Source organism: Pseudochaenichthys georgianus, chromosome 16, assembly GCF_902827115.2.
Source record: "Pseudochaenichthys georgianus chromosome 16, fPseGeo1.2, whole genome shotgun sequence".
In the NCBI taxonomy this organism is placed as follows: Eukaryota; Metazoa; Chordata; class Actinopteri; order Perciformes; family Channichthyidae; genus Pseudochaenichthys; species Pseudochaenichthys georgianus.
Window position 1 is genome coordinate 6,980,679 of NC_047518.2, and position 22,100 is coordinate 7,002,778.

At 42.2% G+C, this 22,100-nt stretch overlaps 1 protein-coding gene across 1 annotated transcript; it reads left to right on the forward strand.

The window, feature by feature from the left end:
- The first annotated feature begins 7,245 nt into the window (after positions 1–7,245).
- LOC117461330 (chromodomain-helicase-DNA-binding protein 8-like) lies at positions 7,246–13,961 on the forward strand. Its single transcript, XM_071206119.1, has 7 exons — positions 7,246–7,281; positions 8,057–8,168; positions 8,362–8,517; positions 8,654–8,808; positions 10,586–12,445; positions 12,549–13,092; positions 13,438–13,961. The coding sequence occupies exons 1-4, from the start codon at positions 7,247–7,249 to the stop codon at positions 8,753–8,755; spliced, it is 405 nt and encodes a 134-aa protein (XP_071062220.1). The 5' UTR covers position 7,246; the 3' UTR covers positions 8,756–8,808; positions 10,586–12,445; positions 12,549–13,092; positions 13,438–13,961.
- The last annotated feature ends 8,139 nt before the right edge of the window (positions 13,962–22,100 follow it).

A 22,100-nucleotide genomic window follows, 5' to 3' on the forward strand; every position in this document is an offset into this window, starting at 1 on the left:
AGGCAACTATCACAGACTGTGCACCTCCAGTGTCTCGCAGTATACACACAGGTCTCTGATCGGTAGGCCTACCAGTTAAAGATATCAACCCATCAAATATGAAGGGCTTAAAACAGTCATTTATCTCGTCAGGTGTAGGGTTATTAAGTGACTCTGCTTTTAATAACTGCTTTGCCCCAGTGAGACTGAAGTGTTGAGCAATCTCTAACAGGTCTTCTTTAAGACACTGATCTAGTTGCTTGACTGAAGGACTGATTAAAAAGGACTTCAAATTAAACGATGCCATACCCAGGTGAACTGCACTCAAGGTTTTACCCAATCGTCACCACCAAACCCACTTCCCCAGGATTCAGGTGAATATATCCCGGACGATCCCCCATGTATGTTACGAACCCACTAGGGATGAGGAAGGCAACACACACCAGATGGTTTTGGTAATGAATTACAATAGGGTTTAATGGAATAACAAACAGGTGTACAACCAAAAGAGGGCAAATATAGCCCAAGCCAAACTAAAGAGCCAAAAGGGCACAGGTAAACTGCTAAACAGAAGGAGGACTCTAAAAGTGACCCTAAATCCACACCTGAAAACACTACTAATTACTACTAATCACTACTAATGGAAGGAAGCCACAGGGAAATGCAGCTAACACAGGGAAACCAAAACACGCTACTCTACACACATATATCAACACGCTACTCTAAGCACATATATCAACACGCTAACACACAACACTAAACACGGACCACACAAGTTCTAATAGTTTAAGTCTACCGTGTCCACGACACAGGAGCAAAATGAGTGAGGCGTCTGATCGCAGCAGAGCCTCCTGAGTGATAGCTGTCCCCAGGCTTTGTAGCGTCATCTCTCGCAGTTGTGCGCTGGGATGGCACGGGGATTGGAGCGCATCGAGCCCGGCGTGCTCCAATTAGTATCTTCGGAGGCGGAACCAGGAGATGGTAGCCAATGACGTTGAAGCAACCACACAGCTAATTTACATAATAACCAGCAAACAGGAGGAGGAGGCGACAGAGGTCATTACCCACTCTCTCAAAAGGCACCTCAATCAATGGTAGGGGGCGCAACATCGCTTTTGGGGTGGCCAGCAGGTCAACCAGCTGACATTCACGGCAAGATGCACATCACCACTTCACATCTGCGCGAATGCCTGGCCAATTATCCAGTGTAGTATTTTATCATACCCTAGATTACCTGACATGGGTTTATGATGAGCCGCCTGAAAAATCGTTTCCATACGGCTTTTTGGCACCAACAACTGGGTATTTAGTTCTCCTGTTTGTGTGTCACGGCTTACACAATATAGCCTGTTCAAATCACAGTAAAGTGTGGGTAAGTGAGTGCTGCGTTTGGGTGTAGCTGGGAGCCATCAATGTTCACCACCTGGTCGAAGCCGTGCTGAAGGCTCAAGAGGGAAATCCCCCACTGGAACCGCTGGCGGGGGCGGAGGGACCTCCGCGGCCCCCACCGTGGCCACTTCATCAGTGTCCATCAGAGCCTGGTGTGTACCACCCAGAAGTTCCACTAGGCCGTCAAAAGGACGGACAGCTTTCAGATTTTTCCGTCATTGTTAAAAAAAATCCGTCATGGACGGAAAATATTCGGTTACCTCTGGTATCACCCTGTATACATACCGGTACTGTACGTACCCTCGGGACCTGGGGAGGACACCGGCGGTCCCACAACCCGGACCAGCTGTCCAACTTCCATGAGCGGGCACTCACGGCGGAAGTGGCCAGGCTGCCAAAAAAAAGCCAAAATTAAATAAATAAATACATAAATAATTAAATAAATACATATATATATATATAAATATGCCTATGAAATAAATTCTGAAATAAATAAATGAGGCAATACATATGTATACATGTACATTTAAATACACATTTATTTATTTCATGGGACTTTTATTTCATAATGACACATTTATTTATTTCAAGAGACTCGTAGTTCATAATGACACATTTATTTATTTCATATGACATGTATTTCATAATGACGCATTTATTTATTTCAGGTGACTTGTATTTCATGATGAGACATTTCCATTCCTTATATGCAAATGAACGGGGCGTGGTTAGCTCACAGATCCAGACCAAAGCAACAGCACCACAACACTGACTCAATAGCTTTTGTTTCACACTCCAGTACTCTTAAGTGGTTTGCAAACTGCCAATAAACCAAACCGGTTCAAGAACCATTCTTGTGCTTTTCTGGTGCTTAACTGGTTCTTCTCTGGTTCTTATCTGGTCCGCCCAATGCTGCTCTTCTGAGAGCAACCGCTCTGACAGCTCTCTCTAGTCTCTACTAGAGATGGCAAATCCGGATCATTTTATGGACTCGGAGTCTTCTGAGTCAATCATTGAAGAGATCCGGATCATACGAGTCATTTGAGTCATTTGAGTCATATGAGTCAGCATGACCAAAGAGGCTTCTCAATACTCAAATTTCCCCTCCTCGACTCCTCGACTCCTCGGTCCTCCGGTAGTGACCCGGAAATGAATTTCAGCGCGCCATTTTGAAGGACGTCTCATTTCTCTAAATGCACACCGAGGACCGAGGATCGAGCATCGAGGAGGCTCTCTGGAGGAGCTATAACCGAGGATACACTGATGGTTCCTCCACGGCTCCTCCGCGGATGCATTTCCGGGAACGGTGGAGGCGTGACGCACGGCCGGACTTATCTCAGCCAATGACAGCTCTGCATGCATCCCCTGGATATTATTTGAGAACCTGCTCTCATCGCAACGCGATGTTTACAGTGAGAACAGCTGTGAGGTCCTGCAGAAAGCAGAGCAGTGTGTAAAATATATATCACTCAGTATAACAGGCCTACTCTCTTTATTTGCTTTAGTTTAGTAGATATCTACAAAGAGTCCATATTTTTCTAAAACCATTTAGTGCTTCACATAATAAAATACACAACGGCTGTAGCCTGATTATGCTTTAGCAGCTGTAGGTGTGTGTGGTACAGTATGTAGGTGTGTGTTGTACAGTGTGTAGGTGTGTGTTGTACAGTGTGTAGGTGTGTGTTGTACAGTGTGTAGGTGCGTGTGTTGTACAGTGTGTTGTACAGTGTGTAGGTGCGTGTGTTGTACAGTGTGTAGGTGCGTGTGTTGTACAGTGTGTAGGTGCGTGTGTTGTACAGTGTGTAGGTGTGTGTGTTGTACAGTGTGTAGGTGTGTGTTGTACAGTGCGCAGATGCCGCGGACAGACGGGTCTCAGTTGGTTTGATGTCCTTACTTTTAATACTTGCAAATACAACTTTTGGCCCGTAATTTCAATTCCCCATTTCAGCGACCAGAGAGAGAGGGGGGGGGGGGGGTATATCCAGTCTCTGATTGTGTTACGTTATTATGAGAGTGCTCTCATACTTTAAATTGTATATATTTATATACATATATTTGTGTGTGTGTGTCCGCATCTGTAGCCTGTTATTGTCTCATTATACCGCACTCTCAATGAATTCAAATAAAATATGTGGGGGAACAATGTTCAGCTGATCTAACAGAGATTATAAAATATGACAAAACACTCGACAGCTGATGCAGCTGTTGCCACGTCATAATGAACGGACGTCGCTTTAATATGACCGCTCAGAGGAGAGGAGTTCTCATTTCTTTAAACGTCTGCTGCTTCCCCTCCTCTCTCCTCGGTTCCCCTCCTCGGTCCTCCGCTCGCATCTCCTGTGGGCGGGTCTAAGTCTCGAGGAGGGGAGTCGAGGAGGGGAGTCGAGGAGGGGAGTCGAGGAGGGGAAATTTGAGTATTGAGAAGCCTCTCAAGACCGTAGAAATCCTACCGGTGAAACCGAAAAGTTGTTGCATTTAACCAGCATATTAAACTAACGTTACATTAACCTCCGCTACACAGTGTCTTTTGCTTTAATAAAACATGTGTGTGTGTGTGTGTGCATTTTAAAAAATAAGTGTTTTGCATTATATGTATATAGTTATTTTAATATGTTCCTGTACTTAAGCTAATTTTGCACAATTGTGTTTTCATTTAATAATAATAATAATAATAATAATAATAATAGTATAATTACATTTTATATATTCTAACTGTTTTGCAATTTTCTATCATTTGTTTCTTTTTGTGTGCCATGTTCAAAATAAACGAGTTTCCAAGTAAGATCCTTATTGGAAATGCAGATATTATTACAGGAGACTGTTGCACAACATGACCATTTTGTTAGAAGTCTACACTGAAACTTAATTTAGAGCCGGAAAAATCGCGGGATCCGTGAATCCAGGTCAATGATCGAGAGAGACCAGTAGCCAGTGATGTACCTGAACGCGTTCAATGAACGATCGTTCATGAACGCGTTCATATTTTGGGCGAACGTGAACTGAACGTACTGTATTTCCGCTAGATGAACGTAATTGAGAACGCGTTCATTCTCAGCACTGTATAACGGCGTTCAAAAGTGCGTTCATTCTCAGCACTGTATTATAACGGCGTTCAAAAGTGTGCCAGATTTCATATGCCTTTCAGCCGAAAACCCAGTTAAAACACACCGTAAACAGGCTTCAAAATAATGCGGAAAACCACCCAATCTGGCAACAGCAAGCTGCCTGTGACGCGTACGCGCCTGTCACCCCTGGCTGTCGCACTAAAATATAAATATACTAAATATATCAGACTCCTCACAACAAACAATGTGGAACCGCGGAACCGGCGAGCATTGAATGAATGAATGAATTAATTAGTATGGACGAAGCCGAGAGCAGCTGCAGCAGCACTCGCTCAGAGTGAGACTCTACGGCAGGGGTGGGCCGGAGGTTCCCTACGCCACGCCACGCCACTCCAGCACTTCAGAAATTGCAGTACCGATAAGTCCATACACATGCCGCAGTTTCTGCGTGTCTGTGTCTTTAGTTGAAAGCCCAGTGGCGATCTGCTCATCTGTCATACTGATCAGACAGTCAATAACTGTGTTGTTATAATTAGCATCTGGTTAGCTAGCTATGCTAACGAATATAAGAAGCTTTGTCTACAGTCAGTGAGGTAAAGGCACATCTTTATATGATCATTATAGTTCTAAAAAAAATAAGAGAATAAAGTAAACAGGTATAAAATACTATATGACAGTTATTAATAAAGAAGAATACAGTTTGAAAGGGTAGTGATTTGTCAAATATCCATAAATTAAAAGAAAATCTGCTTACAGTTCTGTTTGGGTGTTGAGAGATGTGTCCATAGATCTCCTAATGTTGCTCTCATAGTGCAACAAATCTTCCCAGGGGAGCATGCCCCCCGGACCCCTCTAGAGGAGGTTAGGTCCCCCCCACTTAAACCATGTTCACATGGATAGGAAACTAAATACATTTGCACACATCTTGTGTCCATAAATTATCTTTCTGTTTTGGTGGTCACGCCACACCGTGCACGTGCATGCATACGCGAGTCATGGTGAGATATCTGGATTAAGAGGTTGCTTTTTCTTTGCACAGAATGAAATGAATGGGCTGTGATTTTAGTTTTTTTAAGCAGAGGTCAATAACTTGTACGGCCCTCTGAGGATATTGTAAAAATTGAAATGGCCCATTAACATCGTACAGGAGACAAATAATAGCTCGCAGCAACGTATTGAAAAAAGAACTATGAACTATAAATTAGTTCATTTTTGAAACCATGAACTTTAGTTCAACATTTTGAATTATGAACTATGAACTGAACTAGTTCATTTTAAAATGTGTGAACTGTGAACTGAACTAGTTCATGTAGAAAGTGAACTTTCCCAACACTGCCAGTAGCCTACGAGGACTCAGAGCCGTAACATATAGCAGGCAGCAGATCCAGAGATCCCGCAGACTCGTCCCCATGCACGAATCTACAGCAGACTCAGCCCCTCCTCCGAGTCCCACGGCTCCCGCGAGTCCCACGGCTCCCTCGACGAGTCGCAGCAGACTCAGAGATTTGCGGACTCACGGCTCACTCACGGCTCACGGCTCCCGCGAGTCCAACGACTCACGGCTCACTCACGGCTCACGGGACTCTCGCGGGAGCCGGAGGAGGGGCTGAATTTGCTGTTGATTCGTGCATGGCGACGAGTCTGCTGGATCTCTGGATACAACAACGTTGTAATGTGATTGTACACGTTATAAAGAGAGTAAAGAGTGACGCAATTTATAGTTTTAATTGTTACGTCACATCAGGTGTAGGACTCAAAGGACTCGGGTTAATCGAGAGGGAGACTCGTCACGACCGGTTCATTACTAGGATCCGGGTTAATGATCCGGATGAATCATGACTCGCCCATCTCTTGTCTCTACTGGGAAACAGCTAAAAGTCCTTCTGGAGGTAAGCAACGCTACACAATTACACCCAGTCTGAGAGTAAAATATTTCTCGAAGGTTCGTTTTGCTTTCTTACAACGTTAAGTTAATGTTAACGTAACCTTACGTTTGCTAGTAGGCTATTGTTACGAGCTAGCTGTCTTAGCTAACAACAGTTAGCAGCTAACGTTTTCTGCAGTTTGTGTTGCCCCTGAAAAACGTGATGTAGTTATTTAAGGGCATGTTAAATTAACGTTATTTCACAAGTTGAGAGAGTTAAGTTGTGTTTAAAATCGTCAATGTAATGCACGTTAAAGGTTTTTAGTTGGACATGAAGTTAGCTAACGTTAGCTAACTCTACCAGGTTAGTATGTTAAGCTGTACTTTCTGTGGCAGCTAGCTTAATACAAAGAGGGGTTTTGTGCTTCATTGCAAACTTTTCTTTTTTAATCTACCTGAAACTGTAGGGACAGTTTGTTTCTACTCAACTATACAGACCATTGTTGAGGAGATGCAAAACATACTGTACATGAGTTGGGTCCAACATATACCTTGAGTAATGTTACTTTGCTGCTAAAAATGAAACATCATTATCATATGAGGACATCACCAAAGTGTGTGATTCTGTCAGGGGATTTGATCTGTTCTCTGCATGTCCTAAACACTGCTCTGGTATTACTTATCTTGTAAAATGTAAGTCTCACTCTTGTCATCGTTCAGGCTTTGCATTTGAACTCCTATGACTGGTTGCGGACTTGAAGGGAACGCCTTCCTGACATCCAGGAAAAAGGTGAGATTCTAATACATTTGAATGCCAAAAGCAAGTTATTGTTTTTAACTTTTTAAATATGATTGTTTTGGGGCATTTCTGTTTTATTGGACAGGCAGTAGATATCTACTGGAAACAGTGGAGAGGGAGGAGATGATATGCAGCAAAATGCCCAGCCGGATGGTTGCTGCTCCGTGTGGAACGTGTTCTATCAGGTAAAGCACTTTGGTACCCAATTATTTATGGTATTGAGTTTGAATTTAGCCTTGGAATGTAATTTCCAACAGTGCATTGTAAAGACTGAAAGATGTAAAGCTTGACATGATTTCGTCTTTTACTTAAGAAGGTCTTTGTCCTCCTGTCTTCTCTTATTTTCTTATCTTTCTTTCAGGTGTAACATCCTGGTTGTACATGACAGAGACCTCCTCCACCTCTTTGCTGTCTTACTAGTCAATCCTTCTGATCAGGTTCTTTCCTAAATAGTGGTAAGTTTTACAGTTCAGTGTACGTTAATTTAGCAACTTAATGCTTTACCGCTGTTGAATAAATCCTATATTGCTAGTCATTTTATTAAAACTACGATTTGTAAACTTTTTAATTCCAATTACAATAATCTTTTTGTTATAATTGTAAAACATATCTTAACATCATTCAGCAATCAAAACAACAAATCATCCAACACTAAATAGAAGAAATCAGGACCTATTTCTTTTTATACAGCAGCATGTGTTGGGACTGCTCATTGATGTCATCAAGAGCCATTGAGTTTACCTTTTGTAGTCGGCCTCTTAGAATGTTTATCATTTATTTGTATCTTAACATTCCTATAATAATTAGTTGTTTTATTGTTTTGTTCTTTATTTTTGTTGTGAGAATCACTTTTCAATTATTGTGTAAGTGCTATATAAATAGTTATACTAATATTATTGTTGTTACCATCATTACTATTATTAATAATGTCTTCTTTGTTTAATTTATTTATCACTGCAGAAAGGATCATGCCAGCCCACATCAAACACCTGATCAAGAACTTTTGAACCTCACTGCTGCGGACACCTGTGTGATATTCCACTCTGACTGGAACCCTGAATATGACCTGCAGGTACGATATATATATCTGCTCTGTCCGTCCTAAAGATAGTTCAATAGGGCTACAACAACAACAACAACAACAACAGCAGTCCGTTTATTCCCTCGGTTCTTTAAGTGTATATTTTCCCATTTAATGCTTACAAACGTTGAACAGCAGCTGCACATGATGCTCTTTTGACCCCTCTTTTAATTTTTTATTTCAGGCTCAAGCTCGGTGTCATCGTTTTGGCCAGTCTAAGGCGGTGAAGGTGTACCGTCTGATCACTAGAAACTATGAGAGGGAAATGCTGGATAAAGCTAGTCTGAAGCTCGGGCTGGACCATGCTGTCCTGCGGAACAAAGAAGGCAACAACAACGGGGTGAGAAAAAGAAAATCTGTCATATGTCTAGATGCTAAGTCATTTTGGGTCAGTCGCTGTTGCAGTACGCTTAGTTTATTTTCAAAAAGAGTTTTCTAAATCCACTTGTGTAAATGTCTCTCTGCGTCGCCTTTAGCCGGTCCAGCAGTTCTCCAAGAAGGAGATCGAGGACCTGCTGAGGAAAGGAGCCTACGCCGCCATCATGGACGAGAACGACGAAGGCAATCGCTTCTGCTAGGAGGACATCGACCAGATCCTGCAGCGAAGAGCCACCATCATCACCATCACCAGGTATGTTCTTAGCAGCACGAGCCACTTGCGCTTTGTGAGACACCAAGTACTTGGTTATTTGAAATTTAATATTGATGATGTAATAATTAAAATTAGGGATGGGTACCAAGCCCCAGTATTAACGGGGCCCCGGGGCTGAATTATTAAAGACTGTGGTACCGTTAACGTCCAACGTTATCGATCTTTTTATCGGTACTGGAGACATTTAAAAAATAGATGTCATATGTATTATATCTACATAAACATTATATCGCAGTCTTACTGTCGCCAACTCCGTTTCTAATATGCAATAAGACTACAAAGTGCGTCTATCATTTATTTTCGATCTTTCCAATCGAGGCGAGATCTCTCTCCCCTGTGGGTGTGCGAGGGGATGGGGCAGTTTACACACATAACCTGCTACATGCATGACACACACACACACACACGCGCGCGCGCGCACACAAACACATGGCGGAGAGAACTAAGTGCCCCGAGGGTAGTTATGTTACCCGTCTTGAGCATGGATGTTTAATAAGAACTGGATACAGCGTCGGAGGAGGGGCCTCGTTATTTCCTATGAGAGCTGCTCATTGGCGCATGAAGTCAAAATGGCCCAACTTTTGAGAGAGCGAAACGTCAGATTACCCGTCATGCCTGGCTGTCAGAGCAGAAGAACCCGTTTGTGCGCTCACAGAGCATGCGCCCCTTAAGCCCCGCCCCCCTCTCGAATGGAGAGAGAGAATAAATCTAGATTCGGCTTTTAGATAAATGCTGGTCTGCTGGTATGCCAGCAGACACATATTTATAAAGAAAGAAACAGAAGGGAGGAAATGATGATAGCTAGACTCAGAATAAATCACACAGCATTGAATGGTGCGCTGCATGTCATGGGGAAAAGTAACGGTGACAAGTGTAGGAACTGTGGAGTTGAAGAAAATGTGGAACATCTATAAAGCTGAAAGAGAAAAACTAAAGTATAACGTTTTAGAGGCAGAGAGGGAATGGAGTGTGGTTAGTATTTTGGGAACAAAAGGAGAGGAAGAAAGAGCTACCAGAAAGGCACTGTTTACCTTTAGTGAAACTGGGGTAGGTAAAATTATCTAACATTAGGTCAGGAAAGATCATAGATTGTTGTTTTGTTTTGTTTTATTTATTATGTTTTTTTATTTATTTTTGGATTAGATCATAGATACGTCCATGAGTTAAGAGATGGAATGATATGATGATTCACACTCATGTACAGTAGGTGGTGGTATGCACCTTAAAGTTGTTTGCAATCCGCCAAAAAACCAAGAGAAGAAGAAGTCAACTGGTTTGCCAATGGACAATTTACACCGAAGAAGAAGAAGCGAACATTTCTGGCAGGAGAAATTTAGAGTATCAGATTACATGCGATGTCTGACTCTGAGAATTTAGTAGTTTGCCTTATAGTCCTTCTCCTCCATTTTCTTCCTCTTCTCGGGAATCAGTGTGGTGCTGTTGCTTTGGTCTGGGTCTCTGGATCTGTGAGCTAACCACGCCCCGTTAATTTGCATATAAGGAATGGAAATGTCTCATCATGAAATACAAGTCACCTGAAATAAATAAAGGCGTCATTATGAAATACAAGTCATCTGAAATAAATAAATATGTCATTATGAAATAAAAGTCCCATGAAATAAATAAATGTGTATTTAAATGTACATGTATACGTATTTATTGCCTCATTTATTTATCTCAGAATTTATTTCATAGGCATATTTATATATATGTATTTATTTATTTATTTAATTTTGGCTTAAATGGCATTCCATAGAATCCTGCCCTGGCGTCAGAGGAGCCCCCTGTGGAGCCGTATGGCCAGACGTGTAGACTGGACCCTGAGAAGAGACAGGAAAAGGGGGAGGGTCGGTCGGGGGCTGTGGTGTATGGGGCATGTGTGTGTGTGTAGGAAAAGGTGTGGGTGTGACATGTGTGGGTCCGCCCAGGGGCCGGAGTGGGTCTGCCCGCTGGGACCGTTGTGGACCGGGGCTCCACCTTCAGGCTCCGCCGGGGAAGAGAGAGATGATCCTTTGCGAGGACGACGGTGCCTTGCAGGGGCCAGGAAGTGAACTGGGACCTCTCAAAGTAGCAGTCAAATATGGATATTTAGGTCTGTTCGGGGAAAGTCCAAGCCCCTACTGACTGAGACACTGCCAGTCACAACCGTGGTGGGTCTCATCAGTAACAACGACGAGATCCACTACAGGAGGGAGGTGAACCAGCTGGCCACATGTTGCATAGACCAACACCCCCACCCACTGACCATCGGTGGTGCTGCTGTGGAGCAGGTGAGCAACACCAAATTCCTGGGGGTGAACATCACTGAGGACCTCTCCTGGAGCAACAACACCACGTCAATCACCAAGAAAGCCCAGCAGCGCCTCTACTTTGTCCGAAAACTGAAGCGGTGCCTCACTCCCATCACTCCTGGACCTCTACAACACCCACCTCACCCGCAAAGCACTCAGCATTGTGGGTGACATATCATATAGTGACCCAACCCCCACTATATACTATGTCACCCACAATGCTGAGTGCTTTGTGGGTCAGGTGGGTGTTGTTAGAGGGATTGAATTAATCCAAAATGTTGTGCAACCTGGATTGTTTTCTGTACTGTGTTGTACATTGTATGGGATTAGTTTTGTATCATTAAGAATAAAGCAAAACTATGAGTTTAAAAAAAAAACGGAGTCAAGCAAATGAAAATACATAAATAAAACTATAAATTGCAAACAAATTATTTGTGTAAGTAATCATGTAAACTATAAGTCTTTTTTCTTTGTTTTAACATAGGTTTTTGTTTGCAGTTCTTGTTTCTTCTTTCTCAATGATCAGACTTCTCATTTGCGCTCCTTCACTTTTTGTTTGAGATTCTGACACAAACGTCCCAAGTGGGTGGGACTTTCAGGGGTGCGTCCCCATTGGCTACTCAGTTTTTTTAGTTAAAGCCCAGTCGTCCAGCGATTGTACAGTGCAGCTGCGGTGTGGTAGCTGAGCGTGGATAGAAGAAGAACCAGCAGAAGAACCAGCATTTCAATGATTATAATACTACGAGTGAAAATATATGTAAGTATTGATCATTTGTGTTGTTTGTGCTGTACTATACGGTATGTTTCTTTATTGTGTTAAGTGAGAAGTAAAGAAAATCTGTGCTATGAACTATGAAAGTTAGCTTTTGCTAACTTTAGATCCATAACAATGCAAGCTAGTAGCCTAATAGCAGGGACAGTTAGCTACAAAGTGAGCAGTGGGTGAGCGTTCAGACACTGGTGAACACACTCAAACAGACTTGTGTGCCTGACTCTACCAACAGGCTTTCATGATTCTGTTTAGATATAAAATAAAATAAAATAAGCAATCATGGCTTATAAGTACAATACAATACAATACAATACAACTTTATTTATAAAGCACTTTAAACCTCCAGACCAAAGTTGTGAGGAATTGCAGTATCTCCTTCTCCTTTTTTCTGTTTGTTTGTCTATCTGTTTGTCTGTCTTCCTGGCTGGGCGTGGTTGACCAACTCACCTCCGCTCCTGTTTCTCATCATCACTGATTACCACTACTCACCTGCTGCTGCTTAAAACTCCGGTTCGATCATCAGACTTCGCCAGTTCTTCGTATACTCACAGTGGTAAACTCCAGTTCCGGCTGACTAGTATTGCTAGTCTTTTTGTATATTCTTCCAGTTGGATTTTTTCATATACTAATCCTGTTCTGTTTTGTGCCTGTTCCAGAAACTCCATATTCCATTCCGTCCTGCCTGCCATGTCCAGCCCAACCTCCGTCTCAGCCCTGCTCCACGTTCTTCCCACTCTGTTGAGAGTTTACTTTGTCTCCTGCCTGTTTTTTGAGGACGTAAATAAATCCAGCTTTTTTGACACTTCACCTAAGTCTCCGTCCCAAGTGTTCTTGCATAGCGGGTTCAAGTTTTGAGTCTCTTTACGAGGAGCGTAACAAAAGTGCTGTACAGACAAATAGATAAAACACAGCTCAGCTCACACACCATAAAACAAGTACAAGTAAAAACAAAAAACAATTTAAATGCAAAAAAAGCAACACTCTAAAAGATGTTGAAACGCCAAATGTTAAAATGCTAAGGAGAAGAGGTGGGTTTTAAGAAGCGATTTAAAAGCAGGCAGTGTTCCACAGTTTGGGAGCCGCTACAGAGAAGCAACGGTCCCCTCTGAGCTTTGACCTGGTTTTAGGCACATTCAGGAGCAGTTGGTCCGCTGACCTGAGAGGGCGGTTCGGCGTGTAATGCTGTAGCAGCTCAGCAAGGTATGATGGGGTCATGCCATTGAGGGATTTAAAAGTAAATAAAAGAATTAAAAAATGGATCCTAAAATAAATTGGCAGCCAGTGGAGAGAAGCTAAAACAGGGGAAATGTGGTCAAACTTCCGTGTGCCAGTTAAGAGCCTTGCTGCAGCATTTTGCACCCGCTGCAGTCGTGTAAACCATGATAGCGTATTTTATTAACACGCTAATTTGATATGAAAATCAATGGAGGCTGAGTTAACTTTGTAAGAAAACCTACCGTCCATGACTGCCCCTGAGCTGTGTTTTATTTGTTAACTTCATATTTTTCATTTCCTAAAACATTTATTTTACTCTCATATTAACAGTGTGGATCATTGAGACAGCGTGGCGTCCAGAGGTCTTATCCCGTGTTCCCACTTCCTCTGAGGGGACAGCATTAGATCCTAGGAGGGAGGCATGACGAAAGACCTGCACCATCTTCATCCACGCTGGGCGTTACTGTTATCACTGGCTCAGTGTCATTTCATTTCACCAAATGTCTTTACATATACATTTAAGCAGTGGCGAACCGTCAGGGCCTTCAAGGTATTCAGAGAATACCCTGGAACACTCAGATAAAACAAACCAAAAAATCGATTTAATGATATAAATAAAATGTATATAAAATGAATAAATGAGAATCGTATCTGTGTTATTGATCTGTAATATTACAGTGTTACGTTGATTTGTTTGTCCTTCTCGGACCATGCACTACGCATTTCAGTGGTTTTGTGTGTCTCCAGAAGGTCCAGTTGTGATAGACATGGTACGCCACTGCATTTAATAGATGTTATTATTTTCCACCTTTTTGTTTTATGTCCTTTTATTGAAAACATTCTTTGAGACTTCATCTTCATGGTTCAAATTTCAATAAATGTAATTTGTGTAATCAGTCTTTTGTCTTTATTCTACATGGAAATGTTTGAAATTCCACTCAAATCTGTTGATTATTCATATCTTCCTCATGTATGTTGAGTTTGTAATGCTAGATGTATATCATTTTCTCACAGGATAAAGAATGAGACAACACAGTTGTTATCCATTGTGCATGAATGCTTCAGCTCTTCAGACCAACATAGTAAGATGTGAGCATGTTCCTAATTGTGTTGGTATGCAACCTAGGTCTGCTCTGTTTAATAAAGCAAATTTGCCACTTTTATATTGTAGAATTTGTTACATTAAAGCAGTCTTTAATTGTTTGTCCTAAACATAGCAATATATGCTTTTGAAATGTAACACGTCTTTGAAAAAATAATAGTATACAGTTTATATTGTGTATCACCTTTAGCTTGAAAATACATAGATGTTTTTTTTTATCTATAAAATAAATAAATAGACAGACAGACACTTTATCAATCCCAAATTAGGAAACTATTTAACAGCAGCAGTGTGTTCAGGTATTACAATATTTAAAGTTGGAATAAAGTATAAACACAACACAAGTATAATGTACAGCAATCCATAAGATAAGTCCGATATTTTCATGAAAACTCCCCAGGAGACACCAAGGGCCTATCTCAGGTCGATTAAATGGAATCCTTGCATCCCATCGTTTTTCTGCGTTTAGTCCCTCCCGCCAGGGAAGCATGGAGAGACACAAGGAAACCACGAGAAGCAGGGAAATGAGTTTTAAGAGCAATGGGACTGTCACTACCCGATCTGCAGTGCGCATGTGCGGGATGGTCCGCCATATTGGACAACTCCGGACGGCAACCCAAGTAGGACACTTGACACAGTGGCTTCTGTCTAACAGAAGTTAAATTCATTTCTCACTTATTCTGACAATGTACTTAACCCCAAATAAAATGATCCAATAAAAAGAGTTGTTAAATAATAGTGAAGTCACGTTGTAATAACAATAACTCATCCCTCTCTCAAGTTTTATTTTTGAGCTTTGCCAAAAGCCACTGTGTCAAGTGTCCTACTTGGGTTGCCGTCCGGGGTTGTCCAATATGGCGGACCATCTCGCACATGCACTGTAGATCGGGCAGAGCTGCAGATCGGGTAGTGGCAGTAGGCTTGTTTGAGACGAGCTGCGGGTCGCGTTTGTCATTCGATCAGTGAGAAATCAGGAAAAAACTCTGTTATATTCTGGGAGAACCAGAGGAAAGGGGTGAAAATGGAGAAATTGTATCCCAAAATAGTGTCTCTTAAGGCGGGTAGAGTCCCCTGACAACTCTCCTTACATTCCTCCAGAGTCAGAAAAACTCTAAGTTATCTTTTGGGAGACCAGAGGAAAGGGGTGAAAATGGAGAAATTGTATCCCAAAATAGTGTCTCATAATTCCCTGACAACTCCCCTTGCATTCATCCAGAGACCAGTTCCAAAACTTAAAGTTTGGTAAGAACCATGATTGGGGGTCCTCCAGGCAACAATTGTATCCGAGCCAAATCACTCATGTAGCGGACACATTCCTCCATGATGTGAAACAGCCGTTTTTTTTCTAAGTGCTCTCAAAAACCGGGTTTCCGATTCCATGCAGATGGTAGCTTGGAAAAGATGAATGAATTTTTTTGACGGACGAAGGGAGGTCTCGATTCCCCTCTCCGTTGTAAAGTGCAACGGGGGAGTGAAAAAGTGCCCAAGCGCCGAAGACTTGCCCTTTTTGGAGCCCCTCCTCCGTTGGCACTCGTTTTTTCGAGAATTTCGAAAATCAACAGTGTTTTGTCACTTTCAAAACTCTCCCGTCATTGACCGGAGAAATTGGGTCGATGTTGTATTCAATCTGACCGTTAATATTCCAGTGAGACGAAGTACGTACAATGACCGGAGTGATCCCATGTTCATTTTGTCCCAATACCGGAGCATTCCCTAACCTCTGACTGTATCCTTTCGCTACAAACCTAGCTTTGTACTTGTCGTGTCCGTCAACGTCTTCCTTAACTGAATAGACCCATTTACCTCCCACTGTTTTCCTGCCCTCTGGCAATTTTGTCAGGGTAAAAGTCTGATTGTCTTCTAGAGACTTAATTTCCTCATCCATCGCTTTTCCCCAGTTTTCTGACTCAGTCGAGGTCATGGCCTCTTTAAAGGTCAGAGGTACACTGCAAACTGCTCTGTAACAATAATCTATACTAGTGAGTGTTTTATCCTCTTCATCACTATCTTCCTGAGTATAATCTCTAAAGTACTCTGGGGGTTTGCGCTCCCTACTGGGATATCTCCCACTGTCTGAGGCATGTGACGTCACCCTAGGGTGCTGTTCGCCATCATCCTCTGGTGCTGACTGTGGAGCGTTAGTTTGTACATCTTTGCTCAGTACACTAGGCTGTGGGGCCTTTACTCCCTCTTCACAGTCTTCCTCCGAATCCTGTTCTAACCACTGTGTCTGAGTCTCGCTATCACAAGTTGTGCTGGTGATAAACTTTACTAGTCTGTGCTTCTGAACCTTCTCTTTGTCTCTAGATAGGCAGGGCTTCCCTTGTCGTGCCCTACAAAACGTCCTTTCTCACACCTAGTATCTAATTTTCCCCTGTCCTGCTGGTACGCATAGCACACTGCTCCAAACGTATGCATCCTCGCTAAGTTACACTTCTTCCCTGTCAGTGCTGAATATGGCGTAGTGCCCGTGTGCTTATTAAAACACAGGTTTCTGGTATGTGCTGCTTCCTGAATGGCATAGTGCCACAGGTTTTTAGGCAGATCACTGTCAATAAGCATACATCTGGCCATTTCTAAAAGAGTGCGCCCTTCTCTTTCAGCTGTCCCATTTTGATGTGGGGAATAAGAATAAGACGTCTCATGTCTGATCTTGTTCTTTCTCAATAGTGTCTGAAACTCCTTACTAGTGAACTCAGTCCCATTATCTGATCTAATGCATTTCACCGTCCCATAGGGAGCTACATCTGCCAGATACTTCTCAGTGGCTTGAACTGCGCCACTCTTCGCTTTCAGGAAATAAACAAACACTGCCCCTGTACACACATCTGTAAATGAGTGCATATACTTGAAGCCATTTATGGACTCATTATTAACTGGACCAGCTAGATCAGTGTTCACCAACTCAAGTGGTGTGTTTGCTTTATCGGTCGGATCTCTGTTTCTCGTTTGGGTAAACTTTCCCTCTGCATACTGTACAATAGACTTACGCTTTGTACCCTTAATATGCATACCAACAGTTACATCCTGCAGCTTTAACGCATCCTCATAATTACAGTGACCCATAATCTCATGCCACGTTTGGATATCATGGCTTCAACATCACACTCTGTTTGCAAATAGTACATTTTCTTACATACATAAATGTCAAACTTGGTACCATCCGGTAACATCAGAGCATCTTTTTATTTTTTATTAATACTTTATTTTTAATTTGTAGACAATACAGAGGAAAAAAACAAAAAAACAAACAAGTAACATACAACATACAGGTCACTGGGGTAATACATCATCAACATGTTCTCAGCAATTATTCTTGTGATATGGGAAGATCTCACTCACAACGGGTTCACAACCAATCTGTGTGAAACATACAGTAGAAGCAGAGTTATGCACAAATTATAGACTATTGTACCAGATGTACCAACATCAGAGCATCTTTACCATCGTCGAAGAAAACCTTGGCTCCGTTAGCTGTAGCAGACTTCACGGAAAAGAGTTATTGGGGGTACGATGGGATGTATAGCGCTTTCTTCAGAGTCACTTTACACCGTCGTCCCTCGCTGTCTATCAGACACATCTCTGCTTCTCCTCTGCCTTGTGCCACTCCGAAGGTGCGCCTCCCGTCTGCCAATTCCATGCTGTGTCTCTCCGGCTTGAAGGTGCTGTCAAAAATCTTGAATTTCTTCTTATCTATGATGATGTGAGACGACGCTCCCGTGTCCACGATCAATCCTTTTCTGTGAGTCTGTAGTTGTTGTCTCTGTAGGCTGGTCCCTTCAGCTTGCACTTTAAGGGTGTAGTCACCTCCTCCCGCAGCTTCTCTGGTACCACCTGGCATGCTCGCGCACTGAGCGGCATCACCGCGGTCCTTCTTTGTGTACGCTTTGTCTGTGTGCCCCTTGCTTTTACAAAAGCTACAACAGACTTTCTTTCTGCAGTCATCTTTTCAATGGCCTTTCTCTCCGCATCGCCAACATGTGCCGACGTGTTCTCCGTCGCCATCGGGGATGAATCGTTTGGCGGGCTTTCTCTTTGTTGCTGCTTGGACCCTCAGCACCCTCTCGCTCGTCTCGTCTGAGGCTGGGGCTGAATCTTCTGAGGCCTCGAAGTTCCTCAACTTCGCCTTGAACTGTCCCAACGTTACTTCACTGTCACCGTGTGTCACCATTAGAGTGAACGGCTTGTATTTTTCGGGTAATCCCCGCATAACCATCGCCATCATTAGTCCCTCACTCGGTGCTTCTCCCGCGCTCCTGAGTGCCGTAATGATCTGCTCAGCTCGGATAATGTACTCTGTTACCGTCTCATTATCAGCTTTCTTCAGCGCAGTCATGGTTATATACAAGGTGACGATCCTGGGTCTGCCTTTTCCAATATAGTGTTCCCTTAATATTCTGAGACTTTCTCGGCCCTTGTCCTTCGTGTCTCTGAATATCAGGCCTAAACTGGTATTGTCGAGAAGCGGCGCTAACTCACAATAGGCATCAGCATTGAGCTTGTCGTCTTGAGCCCTCAGTGCCGCGGTTAGCTCTCCAGCGGGTGCTCGAAGGATGGTCTCCTTCAATCCCATTCTGTGCATGCAACACAGATCCTCTCTTCCCAGAGCTCATACTCTTCTGCTTTCCCGTCAAACGTGGGCCACTTGCTCTTCCTCGTGGTTCTATTCACCATGGCTTTTTCGTTTGTAGCTTCAATAGCTTAGCTTTGGTCCTCGTTAGCTTAGCTTTAGCTTCCCTCGGTTCTCCCGATGCTAAACTATCTAAAACACGTGGCTAACTAGCTACTCCTATGCTAACCGTGCTAACAGGCAATCTTCTCGCCTTGTTATCGCACGTGCGCTTCGAACTGTAGAATAATTAATCGCATCTGGGCCCATAACCTGTTAGCAGATTTAGACTTACACCTTTTGTCTCCTGCAGCAGAAAGGTGAATAATCTCAGCAGTTCAAGTTTAGCCATTCATCACGGCGTTATTTAATATAGGCACACATCTCAAGAGGCTTGAGGACAGAGAGAGAAGGGGCGTGACTTCCAACGGTCTTATACCCCAGGTAGTGACATCACAATCATGTGGTACAGCCCTAACCAATGAACACAGTTAGTAGTCGCAGCTACTTACATAAACAATATATGGTACACAATAATACATGGAGTCATACACTATACATGTCTGTATGTTATATCTCAACCGGCTGCGTTTCACTTCATTTTTCATTTCCTCGCTCCTCGGTCTCTGTATCACCGGAAGTTGATTTGTCTGCGCCATCTTGAGTAGCGTCCAGAGGAACCACCAGACCATCCTCCGGTGAAATCCTCACCGCCCCCTTACTGTGTATCGCTCACTGATTGGACGATGCAGCGCATGCACTGATCTGATGCTTCTTGACGTGAGAGAAGTTTCCCAGCGGAGTGAAGAAAACACATGAAACTCACGAGAGTCACTCCTCAGTTTATACTGTGTTTTGTTTCAATTCATGTTTCATTTAGTTACAAATATGTAATATATCTGAACAACAAAGTGGTCAGAAATCATTTTATTCATTTGTTGGAAACATTTTCATGATCGCTTTTTTCGTTTTACATTTTCATTTATTGTCATTTCCATTCAGTCAGTCATTAAGTGCTATTTAAAATGTTAATTTGCTACATATCCAAACAAACAAACAAACAAAGTGTGCAATCCAATGAATGTTAATCTAACTGGGTTTTGATAGATAACATATCTCTTTTTCTTCTCTCAATTATTTTATTTCTATTGTGCACTCTAATCAATATTAATCAAACTATTGTTCATTTATACATTTTAAGAATGGCCTTTATCTTTTTTGAGAATGAGTTCTTATTTTATTTTATGTATTTGGATCTACAACAGATGATACAAATGTTTGTGTCAGTAAATGTGAACTAACAGAGGCGGGGGTGTTTGTGAAAATAACGGGGACAGAGCTAGTAGGCTTGTTTGAGACGCGTTGCGGCTCGCCTCGAAAGTAGACGAGAATAGCCGATCGCAGCCGGGGGAGGTCTCAAAAAGCTCGCCTGAAGTCGGACAGCTCGGAGTCGGCTTCGTCTTCTTCTCTCGGTTTTTTTTGCGGATTGCAAACAACTTTAAGGTGCATACCGCCACCTCCGGAGTTGGCTTGACTCTGTTTGCATTTATAAAGAATGCACACGTGTTTAATCGTTAATGTCAGATATGTACTAAGTAAATACATTTTTATTCGAGTGCAACTCGATTTTGACAGGATAACAACTGGTGACTTCTAGAATTGTGTGAGTAACATTCTGTCTTTAGACTTCTCTGTTTCAGTGTGTATACTCTGTATTAAGGGTCAGTGACATTTTATATTTTCAAAATGACAAAAAAATTAAAATGAAACAGCAAGTCAGTTTCAACATTTTCTGAGTGAATTCAAATATGTATTTTTCATGTTTGCATGTGCCCACTGAAAAAGGTAACACTATAAGGCATTTTTATGCATGTCATTGTATACACCCCTTGAAAATGTCATTTGGCAAAACAAGGCTATGTTCCATATGATATTAAAATCAATGACAATGACACAGTCACAGATAGTGAAAAATGTAATTATTGATCTATACTGTAAGGAATCTATATCCAGGTACTGTATAACATTTTCACACCAAAACTACAAATATTAAATATGTTGTCTTTTAAGGCAATAGCTTTTCATCCGTCAACATTTTTTTCCTACATTATTCCAGTACAGGTAAAAATGCTTTCAAATCATATGAAACCTCTTATTATAATTAAATTCCCTTCATTCATTTCATTGTTTATGTCAAGTAACACACTATTTTATATATTTGTTGTAAAATTCATTGTTTTACTGTATGACGTCTTTCGTTGTACTGAATGACATACTGCAACTGCAATATGCCATTGCACATAGATCGAATAACTGGATATAGTCCTACATTTAAAAAAGGATACCAAAGACTTTAAAATGTAACTTTAAATTTATTGACATCAAAAAACAGACTCAGTGCCAAATGCACTTTGTAGTGATACTGTACTGTAGATATGGAAAACAAATTCAGGCTTATAGATAGTTATGCTCCGATCGCCAATGTTGGGGCCGATCGGCAGAATCAGTATCGGCCGATCCGATCGAGTGGGCGGGGCCTATGGGATCTTCCATTTAAAGTGATGTTTAAAACTCAGTTAATGGGGCTCATTCACTGGCGCTTCCACAAACAACAACCAAGATAATTATTACATTCAAATGAAGTACATTATTCAAGTTTACATTAACTTTGAATAATAACCATAGACTGTATATATATAAATATAATAATAACACGGGAGAAATGAGCGGACGCGCTCTCTTTTCCTCTCTCCCTCTCCTGACAGCCCGTCAGTATCTCATGCAGCTCACTGATCCAGTAATGAGTGACCCGACAGTGAAGAATAAATATATTTATAATTAGTTTAGGTTGTTCCAGAGGTAGATACAATAGCTAAGTGTGTTAGGTTTAACTTGAAGTGTGTGTCACCGGTCAGTCACCACGGGCGGAGATCCGGGAGAGCTGGTATTAAATTGTCGTTGTTGCGTTCCACCACGGGGGATTTCTGCTTCACACTCCTTGCATACTGCTATTTTAATGTCTGTTTCGGACACCTTGAAATACTGCCAGACTGGTGAAGCCATTTTGTCAGCTTGTTTTGACGCGCACAGAGAAAAGTGTCATGTATTTTACGTCATCATTTTACGTCATGCGTTCGGCTCTCGCGATCTGCATGTTTAGAGAGCACCGATCGATCGGTAGAGAGTGAGTATCGGCCGATCTCGATCGGTGACCGATCGATTGGATCATCCCTACTTATAGACAATGCATCCTACACTGTTTACTGCCATTACTGCTCTCAT

Coding starts and splice junctions, on each gene's coding strand:
- LOC117461330 (XM_071206119.1), top strand. CDS start 7,247: ATGGTTGCTGCTCCGTGTGGAACGTGTTCTATCAG. Junction 7,282..8,056: donor TGTGGAACGTGTTCTATCAG/GTAAAGCACTTT, acceptor TTATCACTGCAG/AAAGGATCATGCCAGCCCAC. Junction 8,518..8,653: donor AAGAAGGCAACAACAACGGG/GTGAGAAAAAGA, acceptor CGTCGCCTTTAG/CCGGTCCAGCAGTTCTCCAA.